This window comes from Phodopus roborovskii, unplaced genomic scaffold, assembly GCF_943737965.1.
Source record: "Phodopus roborovskii unplaced genomic scaffold, PHOROB, whole genome shotgun sequence".
NCBI lineage: Eukaryota > Metazoa > Chordata > Mammalia > Rodentia > Cricetidae > Phodopus > Phodopus roborovskii.
The window spans coordinates 24815949-24842684 of record NW_026125391.1 but is presented as its reverse complement, the minus strand read 5'-3'; the positions used below and the strand labels follow the sequence as shown (position 1 = coordinate 24842684).

Here is a 26736-nt window from a genome sequence, read left to right as displayed (position 1 = left end):
ATCACTAGGCCTGAAAATTCCACTGCAACTATCATGGGCATCACCCACAGGGAGCACCTAAAATTAAAAGTTTACACTCGATAAATTTATTAGTGCCAACTGCCCAAAAAGGAAGGATAGTTTTCAAAGTCTGGAAAGGAAAGACAAGAGAAGCCAGAAAGACTACCCATGCCTAGTGGACACTAAGCCATTTTTCATAGCCTCGTAAGAAGCAGTCCATGCCTAAGGTCACAAGACAAATTGTCTCTGCAGAGAACCCCGTATCACAAGTGACTCCTATCTGCAGAGACTCAATGCTAACCCACCTCCCTGAAGTGTACATAATACTAGTTGAAGTTGTTAATCAAGTGAGAGAGAGAGAGAGAGAGAGAGAGAGAGAGAGAGCATGATTATAGCCCAGATGTGTGCTTTCTATCAGGTGGGTCACAGGAATACTGTGACACCAAACACTGAAGGTAGGTCATGTCTCCCTTGTGTCAGTAATTTCTTAGAGATGTGTCATATGGATGTCCCTTGAAGGGAGAGTCAGTTGTGTCACTGAGGAGAAGAGAGTGGTGACCAGTGGGGACCCTTGTATGGTAAAATAATATTAATTACTTCAAATATTCACCAAGGTTCTATTTGCTGTCATTTTTGGGTCAAGGAATGAAAACTACACTTATTAAAGGATAAGGAAGAATTTTAAGTTGCCTCAGAACTGACACACACTAATTTTACTTGCCTAGAAGTGACCAAAAAAAAAAAAAAAAAAAAAAAAAAAATCCCTTGGTCATGTGACTTTGCCTGTTCTCCAGGCAGATCTCTCTTGTCCTGCAGTGTGGAGGAGCTTGCAAAATCTGTGGAGGTTTTCGCTGTCTGTGCAGGAAAAAAACAGGTGGATGGATAAATAAGCATGGCCTTGCTCCTGGTCTCCTTGCTGGCATTCCTGGGCTCCGGAGCTGGTTGTCATCACTGGCTGTGCCATTGCTCTGACAGGGTCTTCCTCTGCCAAGACAGCAAGGTGACAGAGATTCCTTCCGACCTCCCCCGGAACGCCATTGAACTGTGAGTATCACCCACTGCGGGGACAGCTGTATAGCTGACATTTGTGTATAGAGTTCTATTATTATTTTCCTACTAGACTGATATCTGTCGTGTTGAAATATTTTTGTCCTGACCAAAAGCTACAATAAAACCAAACTCCCCCAGCCAGATACTTCTGTCCTGTGGCTTTCCAAGGCTCTTTGGGGAGAGTTTATTTGGCATTTGTCAAGGAAGGCCAGCGTGGAAACTCGAATCCAGAGGGAAAAGAGGGTAGTTTGGGGAACACATTTACTAGAGAGCTCCCACATGCCCTAGAGAAGCAGGAGAGACAAAAGGGAAAGGAATGTACAAAATTTAGGAGTCCTTCACCTGGAGGCAGGGAGAGCTAGCTGAGGCAAGCTGCACACACACTGTAGATCTCCAGGTAAGAGCGCCCAAGCCTGTGGCTTTGAAGACAGCAGCATATAATTCCGAAGTTCTGGGTTTCCAGGGTTGTTCTTAATGGAGAAAGGGGGAGCTTGCAGAGTGTGGAAAGTTGTGAAGAAAAGAAGAAGAATGGCTGAAAGGAGAAAGAAAATAGGATGATAAACTCAATACGGAAAGTGATGCCAACTCTAAATTTTTGCTAAAATTTACTTAAGCTTTAATTAAAATAAAATTTCATTAAAATATATTTAAGTATTAAATTAAAAGTTTAGGAAGTAAATGTCCCCCAGGCAAGACTGGGACATATCTCACCCTATGTCTTCCCATTGCAATTTAGAATCCAGTGGCCATGTACTAAGAAATTTCCAAACTCTGACAGCCTATTGGAAAGGAACTAAAGCATACGAAACAGAGGATCAGGCCCACCCAGTTCGCATGTTCTGTCCTGGAGTCCCAGTCCCTGACTGTCTGATTGCCCAGGTACTGAGAACTGCAGTGTGACTCAGATGGCAAACAACCTGCCTCCAAGCCAAGACCATGAATCTTAGATTGTCTCTGCAGGATAATGTTTGGAACTTAGCACTATCGGGTGACCTCCTGAGTCTACAGCGACTGTGGAGAAGCAATTGCTCAAAGAGAGAAAACATTGCCCAGCTCTGTTTTGGCTACACTGCCAGATGAGGCAGCTCTTCTTGATTACACTGAAGGATGTGCTGTGCACAGACAGAGTCTGGTGTGTGAGGTCAGTCTAAAACAGGGAAGGCCAAGGCACTCTTAGACCCCCCAAGTTATCTGCACCTCAGGTCTTAGGCGCTTACCCTCCCTGGCCCTCTACTTTCTACTTCTAAAGGGATTTTTAACACTTGCTTGGGTGACTATGACAGGTGATATAGATCCTTTCCTCTCCACACTGATTCTCCTCTCTCTGGGTCTCCTCTACTTTCTCCCTGTGACCCTGTGGGCCAAGCAGTGCCATCCACGTTTTGAAGCAAATATCCCCTATTGATTTAATTGTTGAGTAGTATTCCAGTACCTTCCAAACTCCCTCCCATGCCCGGAAGTCTTCTGGATGAATTTTTTTCCTAAGAAGAGGGATTTTTTTCCATTCTGCATAGAAAAGGTTAAATAACAAAAGAATAAAAGGAAGGGGGAAAGAAGTGGAATAAAGAAAAGTAAGAAGGAATAGATGAAAAAAAGAAAAAGAGAGATTGGGGAATGACTTTTTTTTCTTATACTAAGATATCAATGATTAAAAGCCATCCCTGTTCAAGAGCATTTCATAGCTGAGGAGAAATCATGAAATGCTGAGATTTTATAGAAAGCGGGAGAATGTTAGACATAACAACAGAAACAAATTTCATGCTTGACTCTGGACAGCCCTAATGTGTGTATGCAATAGAGGAAGTGCATTGGATTGCAAGGGCAAGACAAATACTTATTGTTGGCATTTCCTGCACCTATGCCTAAAGACAGAGCCTGGTTGTTTAGAAGCTCTGTGTACTATTAACAAGAACCATCCCCTCTATAAGGATTAAGTCACAACCTACTAAGCAGGTTAGCAATATTCTTGACAAAGTACACTGAGAGAAAGAAGAAAAACTGGGACAATTATTTGAGGAGTGTGTGTGTGTGTGTGTGTGTGTGTGTGTGTGTGTGTGTACAGAAGATAAGATAAAAAAAATCAAGAACCAACACTATGTGCAAACAAACAATTGTTTTTCTTTTCTCCCTTATAAGTATAGATTTAGAGTAAATTGGAGTTTTTGACAAAGAGGTGAAATTGTGGGCTCTGCCAAGATAAAACATCAAGAACCAACACTGTGTGCGAACAATTGTTCTTTTCTTCCTTGTAAGGATAAATATAAATTTAGAGTAAACTGAAGTTTTGACAAAGAGGTGAAATTGTGAGCTCTGCCTGGTATTTCTCATTCACCTTGCAGTGAGTGTTTGAGTTGGGGTAAAGAAGTCAGTGACAGCCATGTTGGGTAAGGCTGGGTCCACCAGCTGAGCTTCACTGACTAGAGTGGCTTGACCCATCAACGTGGAAAAGCTGCGTTGCCCACCTGGAGGAAAACATCTGTGTTCCTCCATGTACATTTTTAGTCTGCCTTCCAGCAAGGCTTGCAACAGTGTCACTTCATTCTGCATATATGCCACTGTCCCCAAAGATTACTACTACCCTATGATATGCACATGTTTGTGGGAACAGCAGAATAACTCAGAAGTGCCACTGACAAACAAGTGGGTTCCATTTTCCAAATGGCTCTGGCTGTCTGCTTTATGCTTTGTGGGTATATATGTCACTAAAAATTCACAATGGAAGAATTCAAGGGTAACACTGTTATTTTGCAAAGCATAGAGAAACTGGACAGCTTCAGCAAAAACCTCAATACTGCTCCTCCGTAACTTAAACAGCTAAGATCTGTTTAAGTCTGCTTTTGCATTTCCTCTGTGTACTGTGGAAAATGAGTGTCTACTGACCCTTTCTAATCTTCTAATCTAACAATCTTCTCTTATACTCTGGACTAGAAGCCAGATGTATGGGTCATTCAGTCTTTTTTGCAGCTATTCAACTCAAGAGTAATGGCATCAAAGCAGACACAGACAGCAGGTAAATGAATGAAATTGTTCTCACAAAATTTTGTGTGTATGCACATGCTGATATTTAAATTTTATGTTATCTTTACGATACAAAATCTTTTGAGTTTTCCAAATCTGTAAAAAACAAAGGGGGGGGGGGTGAAAGATATTTATAGTCCATAGTCTTTAAAGTAAACAATTAGAAAAATGTTACTTTGGTTATACGTTAACTGATTTGGCCCAATCTAGGTTGTTTGCCTCCCATTCTTGCTTTAACTGAGAATTTCTTCCAAGTTGAGAGAATAAAGTGAATGTAAGTGGTCTAGGAATTTGAAGCATGTTACCACAGAGAAACGACTAAAGCAGGCAGAGAGGGTCAGGAGTTGGGAACACACAGAGCAGTAGTTACAGGGTCATCTTTTAACTGATGATTCTGACAAATGAACAATGATAGAATATTAGTGTCTCCACTCAGAGAGATCCCAGCTGAAACCTGAGCTGTGCCAAGAACTTCTTACTCTGTCATCTTGAGTTCTTGGCTGTATACTAGAAATGACAGTGCATGCCTAACTCACGTAATTGCTATGGGGACTAAATGAGGCAATGCCAGTAACAAACAGTTTTCGGTGCTGTTCTTGTTAATACTGGTGACTTTTGCAAGAGTAAAACAGTGAACAAAACCCACTTTCATGCATAGGGTTATCATGAACATCAAGTCAGTAGAGAAGGATGACAATGCCTTGCCTCTCTTTTCAGTGGGTGAAGCATTTAACCTTCATACACTGAGTGGAGGGTGGGGGGAATCAGTATTTCTGCAGGCTGTCAGTATCTGCTCAGCACTTAGACAGCAGGTCCATTCTGATCACCATTAAAACAATCATGACTTCTGATTTATCCCAGAATCTGTGTCAGCTGGAGATAGCCATCAAACTCAGAAAAGTCTTTGGTAATTCTTCATTCTTCCTGGAGCTGAAATTACCAGTGGGGGGGGGGAGAGAGGATGTAAGCACTTATTCTAGGTCCAAACATTTTAAATCTAGGAGGTACTATGTATACAATCATTTCTTTTCCTTCAGCACAGTCAGGTGACTATAAGAGTTAAAGGGAGTACAGTGACATCATTCCTGGCTTAGGGAATGTCCAACTGGGCTCCTAGTGTAAGATTCCTGTACTGAGCCCTCTTCTCATGGTATCCCATAACTGGAGGCAATCTCATTGGACTAACATTTCCTTCTGATTCTCTCATTATCTTTTAAATTGTTATTCCCTTTCTTGGCCTTAGTTTCCTTGTGTGGCTGCCTGGATTAGCTTGTTGCCCACATGCCACAGCCCTGTTATTTTTCAGTTAGGAACAGGATTTTCTGCCTTAGTCTTTGCTTGTCAGGGCCTTAGCTCTGAAGGCATCTGAGGGTTCCATGCAGAGGGATGCCTTTGCCTCAACAATTAGTGTGATCTCTAAGTAAAATAGTTCTTGATGTTTTCAAACACAATTATGGAGCTTTTTTTTTTACCCCTCTAGGAGCATGGTTGGGAGTTAAGATCCCACAAAAGACATTTGGGGAAAGCTACTCTATTCAAGTACCAGGGACAGAAAGAATTCCTTCTTGACTGTGACCCATAAGCAGGCTCCCTGGCTCCTGACTCACTACTCACAGAGATAAGCCCTTCTGTGTGATTTCATTGTGTTGTGCCAAGGAAGTGACAGTTGAAAGATGTCTGTTCTTACAAACAAGTTGATCCTAATACAGAGACTGTAATCATATGGGAAATAGGCATTAATTACCTCTTACCATCATATACATTTCAAACTAGTCTTACCATTTTACAGACTATCTTCCTACTGCTCCTAGCAAGCATCCTCTTTCCATAGTCTTTATCCTTTGATTGAAGGAATAGCTCTCCAAAGCCTGGCTTTTCTGTTTGCTCATTTACTCCCCTCTATAACACCTTCTTTTCCCAAATCAGCCTGCTCAATTGTCATTCCATTTCTCCTACAAACTGCCATCATCACCATGTTATAAGGACCTAGTTCAAAAATAATTCAATAACTCAATAGCTTCCCTTGCTGACATATCTCTTCATCTGGCAGAGGAGGAGCATACTCCACAGGCTGTATGGTTTTTCTCCAACTGTGTCTCTACCTCTCTGTTTCTTATATTGCCTCTTCAATTGCCCTCAGTTTCTTCTTGGCCTCTTGGTGTGCACACTAGTTAATGTGGTCACATTCAAAGTTTGTGTTTATCATGAAGTCATCTGATGCTACTCATTCTTTATTTAATCTTCCCTTCGTCTGACCATGGATGCAGCTCATTTCACACTTCATCTTGCTTTGCATTTAATTTTTCATGGGAATCTTATTTCTTCAACTGCAGTGAAAATTTCCCCTGTGCTACAAATTGTGCCCGGTTCACTGCAATGTACATTCTGGGTCCTCAATTATGTGTTGAACAAATGATTTAATAAATCAGGCAGAATTACATCTGCTTATTTGCTCTGCTCCTCGGTATTGAAGAAAAGATTTCTATAAAAGATGATTATTGTTCTCTCCTGCAGTGAACTATGATGGCATCTGATTCTGTTCTTGTTCTCCTTGCTTTTTTATGTGTTTGTTTTACAAAAATGCCTGTATATCACTCTGGAATCTGTTAATTTATTCAGAAAAAGCAAAACAAGTCGTCTAAGTTAAAAGTTGAATATTCTGTACACTAGATATGTTGTTCAACTCTGTTGACTTACATTAACAGTGTCTGTTTTTCTATACCTATGAATATTGAAAAGATGAAAGAAATTGCCTAAACAAAATAACTTTCAACCAGACAGAAATGTTCAAAGAAAAATATGTTTTTCCAAATAGGATCAGATCACAAACCTGGAATATTATTCCTTAAATATACTTTAATTGTAGCTTTGTCTGGTTATCAAAAAAAAAAAAAAAAAGAAAAGAAAAGAAAAAAAAAAGAAATCTTAGTGCAGACTGTCCTGGATGCCCAGGGAGACTCACCCATTGCCTTGCCTTGTTGAGATGCTTCTTTGAAAGAAACAAACTGTTCTGTATTCATAATAATGCATGAACAATCCTTTCTCCCAACAAAAATCCCTGTGCCTACTTTAGCAAAAATTGTCTATGGCCAATGTTTGGAATTTAATTGGGCTGCAGGAGAAGTTTGTATTCCCTACAGAGGAATCAAGTAAAAAAATGACTAAAGGAATAGTTATAGAGTACAGCACCTTGATCAAGTAGAAATTACATTCTAAAGGGAAAAAAATCTTTTAAAGAAAAAGATGAACTCTACCCTGAGAATTGGCCAAGAGCTATAATTTACCGAGTCATTATCAGCAATTGAAGAGTAGGGGTTTGATAGCATAAAATTTCACTTGCTTCATGAGGATAAAATGTCACTACTTTACCTAGAGGTATCTGCTTCCCTTCCTCAACCAAGTCTTCCATGGAAGAAGCCTACATCTTAGAAAAAAAGGATACATCATACCAGAGGAAGGGGAATTCATTTAACTTTTGATTATCCTTCTCCAAACCACTTAATTGGTTTATACAGTCACTATAGTTGATTGGACCATATTTTTTATTTTAGCTGTCAGATTTAGACTCTCCAATTTAGCTTTATTTAGACTAGATTCTAGCTTATATATCCCCCACAAGGTCAACTAGGGAAGATGGTAATTATTTTTAATTGACTAGGATCTGATTAGATTGAGATTTGGATGTTTGTTTCTGATCTGACCTCTGCCTGAAATATATGATAGCACGTTCTCTGTCTCTGATCTGGAAATGCCACTCTCTTCTTTCGTATGGTAATGCCACCGGTCTGCAATTCTTCAAGGGATACACACACACACACACACACACACACACACACACTCACACTTTCTCACACACATACACACTCATATACATACACTATCACACACACTCAAACACTCACACATACACTCATACACACACTCACATATACTCAGATACACACTCAGACTCCACACACGCACTCAATACACACACTCTCACATACATAGACAGACACACTCAGACACAAACACACACACACACATACTCAGACCCACGCTCACACTCATATACACGCTCTCACACACACTCAGACACACACTCACACTCCTTTTTAAGTAAAACAACTAAGCCTTGCCATGGAACTTGAAATCAACTACATTTTTTAGTGTTAGTGGTTTGAGTTCATTCTCTCTCATCTGTTCTCTAAAACCTCTGCTATCTCACACCAACATAAAGCCCTCACACTGAGTCCTGTTTCAGTGGTTTCAAGAAATGTACCATATTTTCATAATGCCACACTTGATGGGAACGTCCACAAAATAGAGACCCCATAAGCTCAATTAAGCACCAATGAAATAAAAGGAAAAACCGATTTGGGACACTTCCTATGTAAATCGCTGGAAGACTGATGACTCTGTGTTTCCGTCAGTTCTGAAATGCTTTCATTTTACAGATCCCATCCAGGCACCGAACTTGCCAAAACCCATGGGATTCCAAAACTAGGTAACAATGCTAGTTTTTTAACTCAGTGGGTAGGGGTTTCCTTGTGCTTAATGGACAGTTTTGTTCTGTGAAAGGCAGAGTAGAAAAGACCCACACAAATACCTAGATTGTTGCTATAGACTGGCAGGGATTCTGAACAAGCATTTACTAAGAACCTCAGTTCTGGCAGCAGCTTTGTGCCTAATTAAACAAAGGCTGAACATTGCTGAACATGGTGTTCTTCTAATGCCCTCTTGGAGTAAGACAGCATAGGAAAGAGAGGCCACTGCTACAAAAGGGTCACAGTCTGGAGCTCCAGACTGTCAGGAGTAGCTTCCACTATTCTGTCACCTTTATGGAAATCTGTGAGATTTTACTCTCAAAGACAGAATCACATCCCTAGAAGGCAATGTGGCCTGTACTTATGCTTTCTCTTGCCTTATACTCAGACTGCCAGTTACTCTCTAATCCTTCTGACCCATCTTCTCTTGGATCCCCATACTTAGCTCTCGCCCTGACTTATTTACCTTTTGTGATTCAACTCTCAGATTCAAAACAAAAAAACTAGACATATTATGGCATCGAGTCAACACTCTGGTGCCTTCTCTCATCTTTTCTGACTCCAGCCCTGTTATTTCCAAACTATTTTATCTTCCTTAGCCAAACACAATTATTTTCTCTCATCTAAATATACCATTCTACTTCAATAGTATTCGATTTTGAGACAACAGGAAAGGCGCTCATTTTTCAGCACATATTTATAGGAGACACTTTCCACTTGAGAAAACAATCAGGAGAAGAGTGACTCTTCCCCTATAAAATTTTAAAAAACACACAATTAACAACAATAACAGGTTTTTTTTTCATTCTTACCCACAACAATCAAAATCCCCCTCAGAATAATCATTGTAGAAACCATTAACTTGATGATTTATTGAACGATACTCCATGAAACGACAGATCAGGAGAACTAGAAGGAATGGATGACAGGGAAACTCGATGGAACAGGGCTGTCGCCCAGCACAGAAAGAAAGCCAAAGAAGAGGGACACCAGCCTGTCTGTCTACAATTTTCTTTCTGACCACCCCAAGGCTGATTTCAGGTGCTGTCTAGAACCACTTCTCAAATGACCATTGTTTGAAAGGCTGGAAAACATTTACTATATTTTATAAGGATAACACAAGCCAGAAATAAAATATAATAACAAATGACCACCAGCAAATTAATGATCGGCCTTAACTGGCATGTATTCATGTAATTATATTTGACATGAAGGTTTTGAATTAGGAAAATCTCAGGATTGGACACCTCTGAACTTGGTTGAGAGGGACTGACACAAAACTTAGAAAGAGCAAAAAAAGTGAGAAGAATGGGAAGTTGCATGTTTTTTTTTTCAAAATTCACATTTTTCTTTAAAGCTACTGTGTTCCTAAATGCTATTATGTGTCTGATGGATAAAAATTTACCTGTCAGCGGGATATGAATGTCAGATCCACTCTACTACTACTACCACCACCACCACCTTCACCACCACCTCCATCACACCTTAACCACTACCACCTTCACCACCACTATCATCATCACCATCATCATCACCTTCACCACCAGAACCTTAACCACCACCACCACCACAACTACCTTCACCACCATCCTATATTGGTGCATCCTCTTCAGAGCTGGTAATGACACTGAACTTACCTAACAAAATCCATGGACCTCCAAAAGCAAGACACCTTCAAAATATAAAGGGACACTAGCCAAGGGTCACTGAGGACCCTGAAAGATAAGGAACTTCTCTCTTTTTTAAATCAGTCTTAAATGCTTTTGTATGGCTGGATTAGCTTTAGACTAGAAAATAAAATTAAATGCAAAACAAAACAATCATTTCCTATCTTCAGGCCACAGAGTGATCACTATCCATAGCCAAATCTAAGCCATTGTCAGTGCCACATGTCTGCTAATACTGACTTTTTGACAAGGGGAGGAAAAGAAACTTTGTGGGTAAATAGTGAGGCATTTCTCTGAGTGTGCACACTGGGAAAGGGAGCAAATTATGCAACAAGCAACACTAGTTTAACTTAGAAAACTGTGACAGCCACACACACACACACAAAAAAAAATACATGAGTATTGTGATGGACAGTTAAGGGGTCATCTGAAATCCTGCCTGCAGTAGTCACTGCTTATCATGTCCCGGGACATGAGAAGTGGCAGAGCTCCTTCAAGAACACACAGTCTTAGAAGGCATCTCATTCTCCCAAACAAATACTAGACATGAGTGGGAGAAGAACAAACAGTTCTGATAGTCCGATAGCTCTTGGGAGTGGTTTTCCTGGGGAAGATTATGGAGAGAAAAGAACAACACTGGTGAAAACTGTAATAATCTCAGCAGAAGAACCAACTGGGTCATTAAATTGAGAGAACATCAAGTCTTGGGTCTAGACTCAGGCAGGTCAGATTCCCAGGAGAAAATATTTCAGATATCTGTGGTAGGGTGAAGCCTTTACTGTCAGCATTCTGAAGGATGAGTAAGGGCTTTGGGAGGGTCACTTAGCATCTGCATTCATAACTGGTACCTAGTACCCATAAATCCTGAGTAATGTAGAGAGATTCAGTCTCAATTTTTTTCTTAATCTAAACAGTTGAGTTATATGGCTCAATGGCAGAGTGCTTTCCTAATGTTTGGGTAACTCTGGTTCAATCCTTACTATTAAGAACACACACACACACGATGATACATGAACAAATAAATCTTTGATATTTTGCTAATGTGAATAAGGACTCTTGCCTAACAGCTCTGAATGATATATCCAGCTGGCCCCCCTTACGCCCCCTACCCCACTCCCACCGAAGGAAGAGATTTAAGACAAGATCTCACTATGTGGCTCTGGCTGGCCTAGAATTCACTGTGTAGACCAGGCTGGCCTCAAACTCACCGAGTTCTTCCTGCTTCTGATCCTTTATGCTGGAATTGAAAGTGTGCACCACCACACCTGGCTTCTTAAACATATTCTGTCAATCCAACCCATCTTATATCCACCTCTTCCCTGAGTTACCAAGAAATTGTAGGGTATGGGGGACTATGCACTGCAAATCAGGTTGGTTGAGTAGATCATTATGCAAAGATTGCCAAGTCAGAAGAAGCCCCCAAATGGGGGAAGGTGTGAAAGGGCCAGTTCTGATTGTACAACCTTGGGTGGGGCTGAGATTCCACACTGCTAGACAGCCCAGAAAGGTGCCACCAGAGCAATGGTCCCAATATCTTATTCACTGCCTTCACCTTATTCACTGCATTCACAACAATACCTTGTTGCTCATCTTTCTACAACCTTGTAGCTTGATAATTGATGATAAAATTCTTCTTACTATTTCTAAATAGGGTTTCATGAGGAAATAGTTTGTTTAGTATCTCATATCCATCCTGGAATCCCCATTCATTATTCAGTTGCCTCAGTGGCTCATGTTTCCTTTGAAAACCCTTTTCATAAACTCACCATAACATGAATGTTTCTTTTTTTCCCCTGACCCTAGAAACTAGAACTGAAGTTGCTTGATGGCAAGACTTGCAACCATACTTATAGTCCCTGGCATAGAACAGAAGCTTAATATGATCATGATTATATTGAATGATTAAGTAAAAGTTTCCTTCAAGCAAAACACCAAATAAGAATAAATTCAACCAGTATCTGCTAAGTCCAAGTGAGTGGCTAAGCTGGACCCTAACAGTGTCTTGCACCATGTTATCACTCTGCCCAGTTTGGAAGGGAAAAGCATGAAATCAATCAACTAGCCCAAAGACATCCCCCTTCTTGGTGTCACAACCCAAACTGGCATCATGGACACAGAAGATTTTAAAATACCTTTGTACTAAGAATGAAAGATGGAAAAATTGCCTCCCTCTCTCCTAAACTCATAAAGGAAAAGTCTAAACTCTTTATTTGAGGACTTACATATGCTCAAGGCTAGAGTTATTTGTATTAAAAATGCACACTTCTCCTGTTCCCAGCATTCAATAATCTCTTGAGTGTTAGCACTGCCCCCCCTCCACTGCATCTCCCACTATACCATCCTTGATGGGTACTCAATAACTACCCAGTAAAGAGAGGAAAAGACAAGTGAAGAAGTATTTAGTGAGGTTATGAATAAACAGAATGAGGAATGAAAGGTAAATGTTATAGACATTTCCAGCAATAAATTGCAAAAACAATCAGTAGTAGTTGAATGTTAAAGAACAGTTTGAGCAGTGTGTGTGTGTGTGTGTGTGTGTGTGTGTGTGTGTAAGATGCAATTGGCAACTTTCTTTTAGCTTTCATGCCTTCCTTATGAATGCAGATCCCAGAAGAATGAACTCTTGGCAGATGGAATAAGCTGATTTCTTGCAGGCATGGGGACCTGCTGGAAATGAACACTGTGTAAAAGAGAGGGACTGTACAAGACTAGGATCATTGGATCTGCTCTCTAAATGACCCGCATACAATTCAATGGAACACAACACTCCTGCATTGAGGGAAAAAATTATATTGTTCTAACATGACTTCACCACCTCCTCTCTAAGATCTAAGACTTCTAGATTTTGGAATTGCACCTCTACTTTTTCATTTGGGCTGTGATATAAGGCCTAGGCCAAGGCTGGTCCAATAAGTTCACCACTAACCATGTCATGAGGCACCAAGTTCACTGACCTCAAAAATGTCATCTCTAGGACTTTCCATAGTATCATTATTAATGAGCTCTTGAACCTTAAAGATTTCCAAAATTCATAAGACAGTATAATTGAAATACAAAACTATAAAGTCATCTTAAATGTGTGTGTATTCTTTCACACACACACACACACACACACACACACTCAAATATTTGAGTGTACAAGAATTGAGACCAGAGATCAACTTCAGGTGTCCTTGTTCAGGTTCTGTACACCTCGGGTTTTGTTTGTTCGTTTGTTTGTTTGTTTTTATAGTCTCATTGGTTTGGAGCTTGATGATTTGTCTAGGATAATTGGCCAGCAATTCCCAGGGATCCACCCATGTTTGCCTTCCCTATACTCAGATTCCAAATACAGGCCATGATATCTGCCTTGTTTATATGGGTTCTAGAAATGAAATTCAGATCATCAAACTTATGCAGCAAACATTTTACAAGTAAAGCTATTTTCCCAGCTTAAAAACACTAAAAACACAAAACTTGTAAAGCTTTCTATTTATCTCCAATTGGCTGCCCTGATATTTGCTACATAACCCAGACTGGCCTCTAACATATGACAATCCATCTGCCTCAACCTTCCAAGTGCTGGGACTGCAGTCATGTAAGATCATAACACGCTAAAGTCCAACAGTTTATCATTTTTTCAAAGTGTGCTTCTCATAATCCCAGTTTCAGAAAACATTCTATAGGAAGGAAATTTGTTGAAGTTTTTCTAAAATCGGGTTGGTTTTGAAAATGCTGCATGGTAAGCCTCTAGACATTCTAGACATTTGCATGCACATAAACTGGGAACTCTCAAAGGAAGTCCAACTCAAATCACAGAACACAATTCAAGAAGCTGTGATAGTGATGTAGTTAACCAAGAATATGCTTGGCCAAATGAGCTCCCATATGTCCTCAGAGGAACTGAAGGTTGACAAAGGTAGTATGTAGGTGGCAATGTAAATTGATGGCAGCCACTATGGAAATCAGTATGGAGGTTTCTCAAAAATCTAAAAGTAGAACTACCACATGACCCATCTATACCATCTGGGTATACCAAAGAGCTCAAACTCCTACTACAAAGATTCTTGTACATCCATGTTTACTGTCTCACTATTCACAATAGCAAAGATGGGGCATCTGATCAGCTGTCCATCCACATATAAATGGCTACAGAAACATTGGTACAGACACAAAATGGAATTTTATTCATTCAAAAAGAAAAACATCATCTTGTGCTGTGAAATGGATGAAATCATACTGTTAAGCAAAATAACACAGACAGGAATAAATACCAGTTTTTAATCTTATGTACATATCCTACACTTCAATTTATAGATATACATTTATGTATACATATTACATATGCACATAGATAGGTGATAGATAGGTAGGTCTGTAGATAGATAGGAGGCAGGCAAGCAGACAGACAGGCAGACACGGTATAAGTCATGACTTTAGAAAGGAGACCATGAGAGAGGAATACAAGATCTTAAGGAGGGGAGCAGAGTAAGAGCAGATAATCAACTATATGTGACACATTGGGACGCTGGAAAGAGACCGTCCTTGGGAGGCCATGAGAAAGAACATGGGAGAGGGAAAAGAGAATGTAAAAGAAAAGCCTGTGTCTAAAAAAATGCCATAATGAAACCCATTGCTTTGTATTTTTATATATGAGCTTAAAGATTAATTTCAAAAAGAGATAGGAAGGATGTCAAGCCAGATAAAGGGAGTTGAATTTTATCAATGTGCTCTGTACACATGTGTGTAAATACCATTAAATGAATTTTATTAATAGGTACAATTGATCCTTGTTAGCTAGGGCAGTGCCTGTCACACAGGGTATTGTTGTGTGTGTGTGCTCTCATGTGCACTCATGTATTTTGGTTATAAAAATTAGAAGAAGGACCATAAGAGTAAGAGGTTTTAAGGAGGGGGAAAACAATGGAAGAGTGGTTATACAACACAAAGCAGGCGGTGGAAACAATGTCCCCTACCTTCATTTTTGTTTTGTTTCAGATTGTTTTATTTATTGTGACAGGGTCTCTCACTCTACCATATATTTACTTATTACTTTCAGTATAGCATAGGATGCTGTCAGACTTGACACAGTTCTGAATACCAGAATTACAGGTTTTGCTACTCCCGAAACCAAACATCCACTTTTCAATTCTGTATGGAACAAGTCCTTTTTTCCTTTGCAAATCTACTTTGTAGAGCTTTTTTTTTTACTAGATGAACTTTGACTCCCCTTTTCAAGATTGGAAGATAGAGTCCCATGCAATGAGATGACTTAACTGAGGTCAGGGGGATCACTGCAGGCATCCTGTACTTGGATCCCCTGTTCCCAAAGCCAAAACTTTGCGAGTGCTATATCCAAGCTCCTGTGGTGGACTTGGTGTAGATAAAAACACACCTTCCTGACTCCATGAAATGGTCTCCTGCTACAACCTGTGCCCTTCACCTCCCCAAATCAAGAAGTACCTTACAGATACAACCATTCACGTTCTTTAGCATTCACTGTCACCCTGCTTCACTTTTGCCTGTTTTATTTATTTATTTTTTAAGGAAAACTTTGGGATGCATTTTAGACTGCGTACAGTTAGTTCACCCAGTTAAAAGGTGTATCTCAGTGATCATTAGTATACAGTTGTACAGATATGCACAACAATTACCATGGTAGAGCATTAGACTTTGGTATCATGTTGCCATGCTGAGGATCAGTCCCAGGGCCACAGACATCCCAGCCAAGTGTCGTACCACCTACTTACTTCTCCGGACCCTAAAGCACTTTCATCAGCACCAAAGGTGATGCAGCCATGCTTCTCCTCACTCCCAGCACACAGTAATCCAGCTTATGTCTCTATAGGTTTCTGTACTTTAGACCCTCGCGCAAGTAGAATCACATGGACTCTTTTGATGCTTGTATCTTTTACTTAATAGTAATTTCAAGGTTCATTTAAGCTATTAAACTTCACTAATTGTAGACAGACTGAATATTTCTAACAATCCTCTGAGGAATGAATTCCTCCACAAACAAATTCTTTCAACCATGGCTCTTTCCAAACAGTCATTACACAGGTCAGAGACAAATATTTGTTCAGAACCCAGAATGGCTCCTTCCAGTTACCTTGCAACTGCCTTCCAACTGCCTCCTGAAAAATCTGTGAGCCTACATCAGAATTTCAAAGATTCAAGAATCTACCTGACATTCTGAGTTCACCATTCTGGGAGCTGAGTGCACCATGGAAGGTAATGGCTTGAGATGTACTTTCCCTAACTCTTTTGGAACAGAACACTGTCTCCCATGAACTTGGCCAGACTGTCAAGGTCTCACTAGTCATCAGTCATGCCCAAGATGTGAGTAAAAGTTGCCTCAGCAACAGGAAGCTAGCAGTATGATGAGAAATGCTAAAGTTCTGCAGTGTCAGCTTAGAACTAAACAGAGCTAGATAGAAACACTCTAACTCTCTACCTCTCTGAGGTGGCAAGGAGAGGGAATTGGTAAATGCTGTGTGTGTGTGTATGTGTGTGTGTGTGTGTGTGTGTGTGTGTGTGTATGTGTGTTTCACTGAACTATCATAAATTTTTTAAGGTAAAATTTCTCACTTAATTCTTGCCATTACGGTCATTTCCAGAGACCCTGAATGGTTTATTAATATAATAATTTTCTTAGGTTTTACCATGGGGTAGACTAGCTAGTCTCTTTGCACTGTCATACCTGAGGTCAACTCCACTACTATGTTTCCAATCAAGAAAGCAAAGAAAGTGTTGTTTTGACAAAAAGCAAAGCAGTAAGGAGCCAAGATCAGTTATCCTCAACATTCCTGGTGTGCTTTGAACAAAAGAACAGTTGGGCAAGCCAGAAGGAAATAAAATATTACTACAATCAAGTTATTAGTTCCACTTTTACTTTAATGTTTCCATACAATTCCTAGTTTTTAATAACTCTGGACATGCATGTTTTTGACTTTACTCATGCTTTAGTTTTTAATTCTACTAGTCCAGGAAAGCACTTATATTCAAATATATGTATTTGGAGAGATATGTTCTCTGTACAGATACCACACATAATAGATACACCAAAAGTGATGTGGATTGTGGTTATTAAACAAATATGCACACAGATGTCAGAACACATATTTATTATGCACATCTTGTATTTGTAAAATATGATTGGTTATTCATGAATAAGAATACATTTTAAAGCATATTTTCTTTAGACAAGCTGTTTCAAATGTCATATTTACAATTTTGAATGAAAGTGCCATTTCAGTTTTTACTGTTACTTTGCTATGGAGAAATGCTTTCTTTTTTTTTTTAATTGAAAATAGATTTTTTTTTCTCATATACTACATCCTGACTATAGTTTTCCCTCTACTCACTCCTCCCAGTTTCTCCCTATTTTCCCTCCCCTCTGTATCTACTCCCTTTTTGTCTCTCATTTAAAAAGAAAATGCTTCAGAGATAATAACCAAACATGAGAAAATAAAATATAATAATATGAAGCAAAAACTTTCCTATCAAAGTTGAACATGGCAACCTAGCAGGAGGAAAAGAGTCGTAAGAGCAGAGATCCATTCATCCCATAGTCAAAATCCCATAAACATGCTAATTTAATAGCTATTATACATATATATGTCCTGGTGTAGATTCATGTGCACTGTGTGCTTGCTGTTTTACTCTCTGTGGGTTCCTATATGCTTTTCTTAGTTGGTTCAGAGAGCCTTTCTCTCCTGGTGTCCTCCATCCCCTCTATCTTTTACAATCTTTCCACCTTCTCTTCTGCAGGATTATCTGAGTTCTGAGGGCAGAGATATGATGGATACTTCTGATTTAGGCTCTCTCTCTCTCTCTCTCTCTCTCTCTCTCTCTCTCTCTCTCTGCATAATGTCTGGCTGTGGATCTCTGTGTCTGTTCCCATCTAATGCGGGAGGAAGCCTCTCTGATGACTGGATAAGGTGCTGATCTATGAGCATGGCAGAATACCATTAGGAATCATTTTATTGATTAATTTTTTACACTTGTAGTGTTTGGTTTTACTCAAGATCAGTGGGCTATCTAATCTCTGGTTCTAGGTTACCTAAGCAGCAGGTATGGGTTCCTTCTTATGGAGTGGACCTTAAGTCAAATCCAAGATTGGTTGACTATTTCTTGGAGTCTATGAAGGTGATACTAATGAGGACTCCTAGTAATGGGGGATATGGAGTCTCAACTGGCTATTTCTTATAGCCAGTCAAGGCTTCCAGTGGAGGGACTAGGTTGCATTCACAAGAGTTGTTTGCCAAAGAGGTGTCATGGAAATCCCAAAATAATCCAGCCCGATGCTAAGACAAAGAGATGCTGTCTGCAAGCTGACAGCAGGACCCCATTGCTGAGGACAGCACCACTTATTAAACATGGAGAGTCAGAGTTGGTGTCTACATAGATCCTTCATCCCTATGTTCTGGTCTTTTTTGGTGAGGTAAGATACTCTCCAGGCTATCAAAAGAGAAACCTGGACAGCAACCTCAGCCTACAATCTGTCCTTCCTGCAAGATATACTAAGCAATAGTGGCATAGAACTTGCAGGACCTATATCATAAACACTAGTGTGGTCAATGGTAATAGCTCTATCATGTACAGAATACAGCCAGTAATTCATCTTCTTGGCAGACATAATAGTTTCTTAAACACTGTGTGAGTTGAACATGCAGAAATGGGATTACAACCATACAGATGCTTTCAAGGCCTGCTTCAGTTTGTTATGGCAAAGAAAAGGGACAGATTAATTTTTTTTCCTGAGCAGGATAGAGATAAAATGACCTTCCTCCTCTTTGTTTACAACACTGAACATTTGGCTGAAGAAATTTTATCAACAAAGAACACACAGTTGTCCCAAAGAGAACAAAATCAAAATCTATATCAAAATCTGAGTTCAGCAACTTCACAACAAATCATTGAGATTATACAAAAAAAAAAATCTATACTCCATCCAAAAACCCAAACTAGAGGCAACACTTCTTTACTGAACATTTTAATGGTCACAGCCATCTTTTGGAAGGCCAAAGACTCAAAGTTTGATGAACAGACCATTTTGATGCAGCTAAAGAAAGTAGAAGCTTACAAGAACATGAACATTTGACCAAGTCAAGTCCTTTCAAGTTATTGTGTGATCAGGATAGGGTAAGCCAGAAAATTTTAGAGTCCTGCAATTCTCTGAAAGAAGTGTGTACACATATAAATATAGTAAAAGGTATTGCAGTTAAATAAGGATCAGGATAAACAAATAGGCCGAATACATGTTTATTCAGGGAGAAATAACTTACAACCTAGACAGATGAACACCAGCAAGTTCCACCGAATGCTCTCCTGTCCGAGTCCAGCCAGCAAGAGAGCGTTCCCCGGCTCTTCCTCAGACCTCCTTCCACAGGTCACTTCTGCCTATGGCTCCACCCCCCAATGGGCATGGTCAGTGCCACAGAAGGAGACAAAGTGAATATCTCACTACAATTCCCCTTTTAGTCTAAAGAAAAGATTTAGGCTTGATACAAAACTATATACAAAACAGGGATTAAGAAAAGGAAAATCGAGAACAAAATGACCTACATATCTAGTCCTAGGGTGAAGGCATAACGGAGTTAACAATAGAGTTGTCCTAAGCTGGAAAATGTAAGTCTAGTACCTAATATATCTAACTAGGAAGAGAATAATAGTTGTGATAGTTTAATCTTGAACCTCATCAAGACCTGAGAAGGAAAATAATGATACTAGGGTAGACAGGAAGTGCGGATGGGCAACTTCCAAAAGGTGCAGCAAGGACAGAAATAGCAAGCTACCTGGACAGTCACCCTAGGTCTCACAGCAACGTTGGTACACCCAGTTTTGGCTAAGGTCAAGAGAACTTGACAGAACACAACAACAGCAGGGAGGTAGAATGGCTGTTTTACCCTGACTTGGCAATGTCCAGCAGTCTTCTATATTTGTCTCCTGCAAGAACATAGGACTTCATGTCCAAATCAGTGGTCAAGGTGGGGGCAGTTCTTTGCCCAACAGGCCATTAGCTGAGGCGAGAATGAACTTCAGCAGGAGCAACAACAGTGTCCAAAATATTTTCGGGAAAGTGCAAGGTGCTATCAGGAGCAACAGTGTCTCATGTCAATGGAGTACTAATATTAAAACATTTAAATGCCATGTTCTGCATGTCTATGAAGTGATTGAAGATTAAGCATCTATGTCTGACTAATCTCATAGGTAAAGGCAACATGAGTGAAGATAATCTGTAATACTCAGGAACTTAGCTAAAAAACTGATTGAAACTTCCCTGAGTAAAGCAGGAACAAATACCTAAACAATATAACTATGTACATATACATACATATAAATCCCTAAAATAGAGGTAAAGTAGAAATATCAAGACAAGAGGTAGAACTATAAAGAGCAGCATGATAAATATCCCAAATTGTATCAATATATAAAATGTCTTGAATACAAGAAAAGTATACATACATAGAATATGGCAAGAATAAATGTTCATAAATTGTATCAACATATGAAATGTCTTGAACAAAAGGGCAAATCTGTAATGGAGTGAGATATGTGCTGGGTATAAAAAGAATTTAACTTTCTGATAGTGAGGAACTGTGTACCTGAAGATCTCATGGAATGTCATTTTAGAAATTGTTTTACTTCTGAAGGAAATATAACCCTTGAGTTATCAGTTTCTTTCCAAGAAATCTCTCTTTCCCTGACCTGGGATGAATGGGAGAAATTGAAGCATTTATAGTCTATATCTTTAAAGATTGTCCAGTGGGGAAGAAAGTGGTTCTCTTTTAATACTTCTCAGAGGTTTAGGTAGAAAGAATGAAAGTGATATTCAGAGTAATGTAACAGTGTGATTTTTTAAAAAAATATCTCAATGACTAAACTTACAATAAGTTAGGCCATGCCTAAGTTTGCAACTGACTTGGGTTACCACATATCTTTCAATGTAGAATTAACTTTTTATTCATGTTTCAAATGCCTATAGAAACTGACTGAGATTATATTGTACCTAGAAAAATTTCAAATGTGAGGCCACAAGTTTCTGAAATAAAGAATATTTTCAGATAAACCTTTAAGTTAATCAGCCTTTTACACAAAAGAGTAAACCATCCTCAATTAGACATAGAAAATGTCCCCCAAATTAACTTAAACTTACTATTTTGCTTATCCATTCTCATCTCTGCTTTTTGCTTAAACAAAGAACAGAATAATAATTGAAGAATTAGCATGGAAAAGTGAATATCAAGGACTAGAGAGATTGTTCAGCAGTTAAGACCTCACACCATTCTCAGAGAAGGCCAGAGTTTAGTTTCCAGTACCCATATTGTAAGCTCACAACTGCTCATAACTCCACTTTCAGGGAATCCAGTGCCTCAGAACCCCAGAACCACCTATATTCGTGTGTACACACAAACGCACACAGTGCGTTAAACTCTTTTCTAACGTTCAAAACAAATCTACTGACATAAGAAATAAATATAAAGAAAATGCTGTAAATAACCTGCCTCTATTTATTGTGTTTCTCCACCTCTGCCTTGGAGGCAAGCCATCCAGACCAGCTAAGATCTTCAGCGCATTCTGTTTTATGTTGGTGGCACTCTGTTAAGTTGTCTCCCTTCCAATAATCATTACAGCATAAGTGACACTCCAGGGGAAATCAATTACTTTTGACTAAATAGAAAAGACTGTCAACCTCCCTGGAATCGTAATTGGTGTTTCTGTTTATTTTGCTGTTGTTTGAACCTTGCAACAGCTACACTCTTGTTTTCACCAAAGTTGAGTAGTTTGCCTGCTGCAACCTCCAGGGAAGGCTTGCCAGCATTCAGGAACTTCCCCCCTCAAGGACAGGATAATTAGAACCACTTAGTAACTACAAGTGAATTTTCCAGCAACTGGTTAAACATTCTTTTCTTCACAATTTAAAGCAAAAGCCCTTTAAGCCCCCAGGGGGATAGTGTCTTTTTCTCTCCACTAAAAAAGATGTACAATGACATGACAGAATGTGTGCTGATTTAGAAGAACCTCAGAGAGGAAGATCCCCACGCCTCCTTTCTATTTGTCTTAGGAATGCCAAGTGCTATACAAGTCTGAAATCACAGGAGATTATTCTGAATGAGTATAATTAACAACTCACAGTGAATTGATGAGTTATATTGAGTCGGTTGGTGCTAAAGTGAATTTTAAATGTGTGTTTATGAACTGATAGGTGTCCACCATGAATATAGAAGGAAGGTGTAGCAGGCTGAATGAAAAATGTTCCCTGTAGATTCTGATCTTTGAACACTTGATTCCCAGCTGGTGACACTCTTTGAGGGGGTTATGGGACTTTGGGGATTCTGGGCCATACTGGAGGAAGTACATCACGGGGGCTGGGCAGGCTTTGGAAATTTATAGCTTTACCCCACTCCCAAGCTGCTTTCTCAGCTTCCTGTGGAAAGAGATGTGATCAGACAGCTGTCCCAACCTGCTGCCATGCCTTCTCCTCCAGTTACTGACTTTTTCTCTGGAACCATAAGCCAAAACAAACTCTTCCTTCTGTTACTCACTTTTGGTCATGGCGTTTTATCACAGAAAGAAAACATGAGGACAGAAGGCCAGAGTGTTGTCTACTTGCTCTATAATCAAGGCCACAGGTTCGAATGGCCAGGGTGTCAGACTTCCAGGACCTTGAGGAAACTGATTTTCAGTGACTCGGTCAAGGGCAGACATGAAAGCAGGAGTTGCTGAAAATGTGGAGCTGGTGCTATAAGGAAGTCATCATTCTCAATCATACTGAGAACACACTGTGTGTTAGGCTCAGCTCCAAGTACTAACCCTTTCATCCTGAGTCCTCATAGTGACCCATAGGAAGGACTTTCTGCTAACCCTGTTTTCAGCTGAAGAAACTGAGGCAGGCAGGAAACGTTCAAGTACCCGATTCACCCAAAGGGAGTAATCAGGTTGTGAAGCCAGTAACAAAGACATGAAGACATTTCCCTTCAACTTTAGAGGACAGCATGGGCAGTGGAAGAGGGTGTATAGCTTGGCAACTAAGAATGTATAACTCATTATGAAAGAAAGTATCAAGGCTTGAAGTAAACGTGTAAACAAAAGTAATTCCTTTTCCTCCTTAAGAACTTGTAATTATAAACTTTTCTAATCTCCTAAACTTAACCTTACCATTATACACCCACACAAATATACAGTGTAATATTGGTTTAAGATGTGTTACATTTGCTGATGCTTTGGAGTATTTGTTTAATGATGCAAAGATGTGTTTCATTCTTTTGTATTGCATTTGTTTAACTCTGTGAAGCTGTGTTACTTTACCTGTCTAAAACACCTGATTGCTCTAATGAAGAACTGAATGGCCAACAGCAAAGCAAAAGAAAGGATACGTGGGGCTTCTGGGCAGAGAGAAAAATCTAGTCTAAGATAAATAATGGGAAAAGGAGAAGCAGAGAAAGACACTAGGAGCCAGCTACATAGCCAGCCACAATGCAGGAAGAAAGATATATAGAATGAAGAAAGATAAAAAGATCAGGGGCAAAATATAGAAGAGATAAAGGTGAATTTAAGTTAGAAAAGCTGGCTAGAAACAAGCTGAGGTAAGGTTGGGCATTAGTAAGTTTTTGTTAACCAACCCCTTCTCATCCCTCTCTGCACTCCCATCCTTAGTCCTTGTTTTTAAACCATTGGCTTCCTGTATACTCCCCCATGGATTTTATAATCACATATATTTTACTCTCAAAAGACACTATTACATTTTATCTTATATTTCTAAGTAGCTTTTTTTATATACATTTCATTTTTAAAGACTTCACCTGGCCCCTCATTTCCCATCATTATCTGGTTTCACTGTTTCTGCTCATAGGATTTCCTTCCTTTCTCTACTCTCATTTCACCTATATTCAATTCAATTGTGCTGATGTCTTTCTTGCACAAATAAAGCCTGTTGGGGGGGGGTCAGAGAATGGATCTTGCCACCAGCTAACCATAGAGGTCTGGAGATTTGTACAGACAGACAGGAAATGACATATCTGGGCATGACAGGATATAAGCAGGGACAAACAAGAAATTGTTCTTTTTTGCTGAGACACTTAGGAGTCACCACATGAACCCAGGAAGACAGGATGCATCAGGCATTCTCCAGTAAGCCAAGACCAAGTGGAAATACATAGATTAATAGAATTGGGTTAATAATTAAGACAGAGCTAGACAATAAGAAGCCCTAGTCATCAGCCAACAATTTAATAATTAATATAGCATCTGTAGGTTTACTTGGGGTTAAGGCGGCTACCGGACCAGGATGCTAGGAGGAAACCTACAGCAACATTCGACTATTACTACTGTCTAACTAAATTTATCCTTTACACTCCAATGACCATTTTCTGGTTTCCTAGCTATTATATTTACTCCCTGACAAACAAACAAAACAAAAGTTTTGAAGCTAGAACCCTTATATGAGGGAAAACATTTGTCTGTTGAGATCTGGGTGACCTCACTCAGTATATGCCATTTTTTGTCTTGACCTTTCCTATTTTTCTCCTTTCTTCTGTGCATAGTGTAAATATATGTTTTCCAAGTTGCTTTCTCAGCATTATTCCATTGGTTTATATGTGCACTTATCAGTTATAAGTACTTATAGTTTTATCTTTATTACTCTACAGAAGTCTTCTTAGGTGTTGTTACTCAATATATAATAAATCTCCACTGAGCATGTCTGAAACATAGGAAGGCTAACTGGATACTGATGGGTGTTTAGGAATAAGCCTGAACAAATCACATGTATCACAAGAGAGATACAAGTCTTTTGTAGATTTACAGGTATCAGGGCAGTGTTGGGAGGATCGCTGGGAAGGCTGGAGCCAAAAATAACTGTGATATAGATGTCAAAGATCTATGCATTGGTTAACCATAGATAAAGGAAGAAGTATGTGTGTGTGTGTGTGTGTGTGTGTGTGTGTGTGTGTTCATGCATGTGTGCTGCTAAAGTGCTAGTGTGTTATGATTGTGGTCAATGGGGGAAAGCCAAAGTGTTCCAAAAAAAATAATCTTACCAAGTGTGAGTTTTTCATGAATACATCAAACATACATAAAACACTCATTCCATATCTTGATCCTTTTACTTCTTCATGATTAGTTTTCCTCATTGTTTCTTATCTGTGTCCTTTTATATGACCAGAGGTTAGTTATTCCCTATCTCTTAATGGATTCTTCCACCACACTTGTCCAAACAGATCTTTAGTTGCCCACCCTTTCTCAAAGAGCTCCACAGAAGTGGGCCACCTTTTCTTCTGTTTAATTGAGAACAGAAATATTAGACAAAGTCCTCCTGTGACAAAGGTTATTTGCCAGCTTTGTATGAAGGCTGTAACAAGCTCCAGACATGGTGAGGTGGGCCTCAGAAGCCTAGCACCTTGGTGCAATGAGTCTAGTACCAGAACCCTAAGTGTCGTTCCAGCACCAAATGTACACTAGTGCACACACTGGGGAAGTCATGTACATCTTTGGGCCTGAAGTTATTCCTCTGTAAAGTGATAAAAAAGAATATACTGGTCCCTTAAGTCCCTTTACCCATGCAAAACAGAAGGAGAATTTGAGCACTAGGAATGAACTCTGACTGGGGAGGTCCTTCAATCATTTAATGTTAGAATCAGCTGTCTTTCTAAGTCCATCAGCCTCCCAATCAGTGCACTGCTCCCACAGACCCCTTACAGCTTTGCCATTTGTGAATCTAGAAACCCTGAGTGTACAGTAAACAGCTCATTTACCTCCCCAGCCTCTTTTCTTCTGACTCGTTGTAACTGTGTAGTGGGAAGAATGAGCTAGAGGAGCCATTGTCTCTTTATTGACCATTTGCCTGTCAGCTCTTGCTCTGGGAAAAAGAAGTACACAGGTTAACTGAGCTCATTACCCTTCCACAGTTTTCTAGTTCTTAGGTCTGTTAGCAACTGACATTTATCCATGCCACTGCTGTTATTGGCAAGACTGAGGAGTGAGGGCCACTTCCAGTACAGGTATATAACCACTCCTTGCTTCTCTTTTCTAAATGTAATCTTGGAGAACAACGGGTTCGCAAATTTAGGGTTGTTAATGACTTAGAAATTCTTTGAATGATTCAATGTTACTTTCTAAAGAAAGAAGTATATCAATGGATTGGTTGGGACTAATTCATTCATTTATTCAAAAAACATTTATTGATTGACAACTATAGGCTCAATACTGTTCTATATTCTGAAGAAATGGAGAAAAACAAAATAGGAAGAGATGATAAGCTCTCTGGAGTCTATGTTCTTCATCAGATGACTTGAATGTGCTAGCTGTCTAATTTTCTAGGTGGTGTTATGCCTAGAGATGGTATAATGAATAGAGAGAGGAAATAGGTAGCTCAGGAGTGGTAGGTAACATGGACCAGGAAGCCCATCCGAAGAGAAGTGAATTCACCAATGCCCTAAAGGTAGTTAAGGAATAAAATATGTAAATACAAGAAAGAAGAATATTCCAGGAGAAGA

General features: G+C 39.5%; 1 protein-coding gene across 1 annotated transcript in view; it reads left to right on the top strand.

Annotated features, from left to right (window-relative positions):
- The first annotated feature begins 870 nt into the window (after positions 1 to 870).
- Fshr (follicle stimulating hormone receptor) overlaps positions 871 to 26736 on the top strand; it is a 163289-nt gene continuing 137423 nt past the window's right edge. The window contains exon 1 of the mRNA XM_051175246.1: positions 871 to 1044. Coding sequence (XP_051031203.1) covers positions 893 to 1044 — 152 coding nt within the window. The 5' untranslated portion in view covers positions 871 to 892. The remainder of the gene's footprint in view (positions 1045 to 26736) is intronic.